Source organism: Frieseomelitta varia, unplaced genomic scaffold (genome assembly GCF_011392965.1).
Source record: "Frieseomelitta varia isolate USP_RPSP 00005682 unplaced genomic scaffold, Fvar_1.2 scaffold_2060, whole genome shotgun sequence".
NCBI lineage: Eukaryota > Metazoa > Arthropoda > Insecta > Hymenoptera > Apidae > Frieseomelitta > Frieseomelitta varia.
The window spans coordinates 1-1,170 of NW_025109818.1; the positions used below are offsets into that span (position 1 = coordinate 1).

At 23.9% G+C, this 1,170-nt stretch overlaps 1 protein-coding gene across 1 annotated transcript; it reads right to left on the reverse strand.

Moving 5' to 3' along the window:
• Nucleotides 1-640: 640 nt before the first annotated feature.
• Nucleotides 641-1,047, reverse strand: LOC122527004 (the record flags this gene model as incomplete). The annotated part of the gene is made up of 2 exons (XM_043650753.1): nucleotides 641-705; nucleotides 892-1,047. Coding segments are annotated over 2 exons (207 nt in total), but the record flags the coding sequence as incomplete, so codon positions are not given.
• Nucleotides 1,048-1,170: the final 123 nt, after the last annotated feature.

The window sequence follows — 1,170 nt, forward strand, 5'->3', positions numbered from 1 at the left end:
TGGCTTAATAGTCAAATGCTACTGTATCCTCCGCAAACGTTAGCGTATGAACAGTATTCCACTCGTGTTGGATGAATGTTTTACAAAATCCACATTTAAGTAGCTATGGTTATGTTTACACAACTGCAACATGTTGGTATCTCAACTTCATGGCAGTAGGAGCTTCATATTAAGTACTTTAAAAAGCATTGCGATGTATGATAATATAATTTTAATCCCTGAAATCAAAAAGCGTTGTTTCATAAATTAACGATTCTATGTAAACGATTTTAAAAGATCAAAAATGTTTAAGTATAGAAATAACTATAATTTATTTATTTTATTTATATCTATATAATTATTATACTATATAAATAAATTCTATAATTCATTTTTCTCCCAAATTTGAAATTTATTATACAAAAATTATATATACACACCTTATACTTTTTACTGTAATTAACGAAAGATTCTTATCACTATATTATATTAAAATAATTGTAAAATAAAATAAAAATCGAACGAGAAACAAAACTTTACGTATCATGTTAAACATTTGCATTTATTTCTACATATTCAATATATAGTGCCTTTTTACATTATATACTATAACAATTATTTGATAAACAGTTAATATAATTAAATTATGATAAATTATTTTGTACTATTTCTTCTTCACGTCATAGCAAGTAAGACTGATATGTACGATCCTGAAGCTTTCATAATCTGAAAATATAAAATAACGTTATTTTAAATTTCGTTAAATTACAATCAAATGAAATTATTAAATATTCTCTAAGTAATAATAATAAAAATAATTATATTGTGTTTATTATGTTTATACTTTTATTAATCAGTTCTAAGTACTTAAAATCACTAATAATAAGTGTAAAATACATATAAATAGCTTACAGCCATAAAGCTTTCCATAGAAAGACTAGCAAATTTTCCAAATGTCAAAATAAATCCATTTTGACTTCTTAATATCACGGGTATTAAAAATCGAGTTTCTTTTGGACGCATCTTGTACCAAAGAAGGTCATATGCTGTGTCTCCCAATAATTTACTCTAAAATGAAGCAGAATTTAAGAATGAAAAATCAAGCTGTAAAGTAACTCGAGTAAATACATACATCTTTGTACAATTCAAAATAATTAGGATTAATATATTTTTATTTTTGTTTTCAATGCT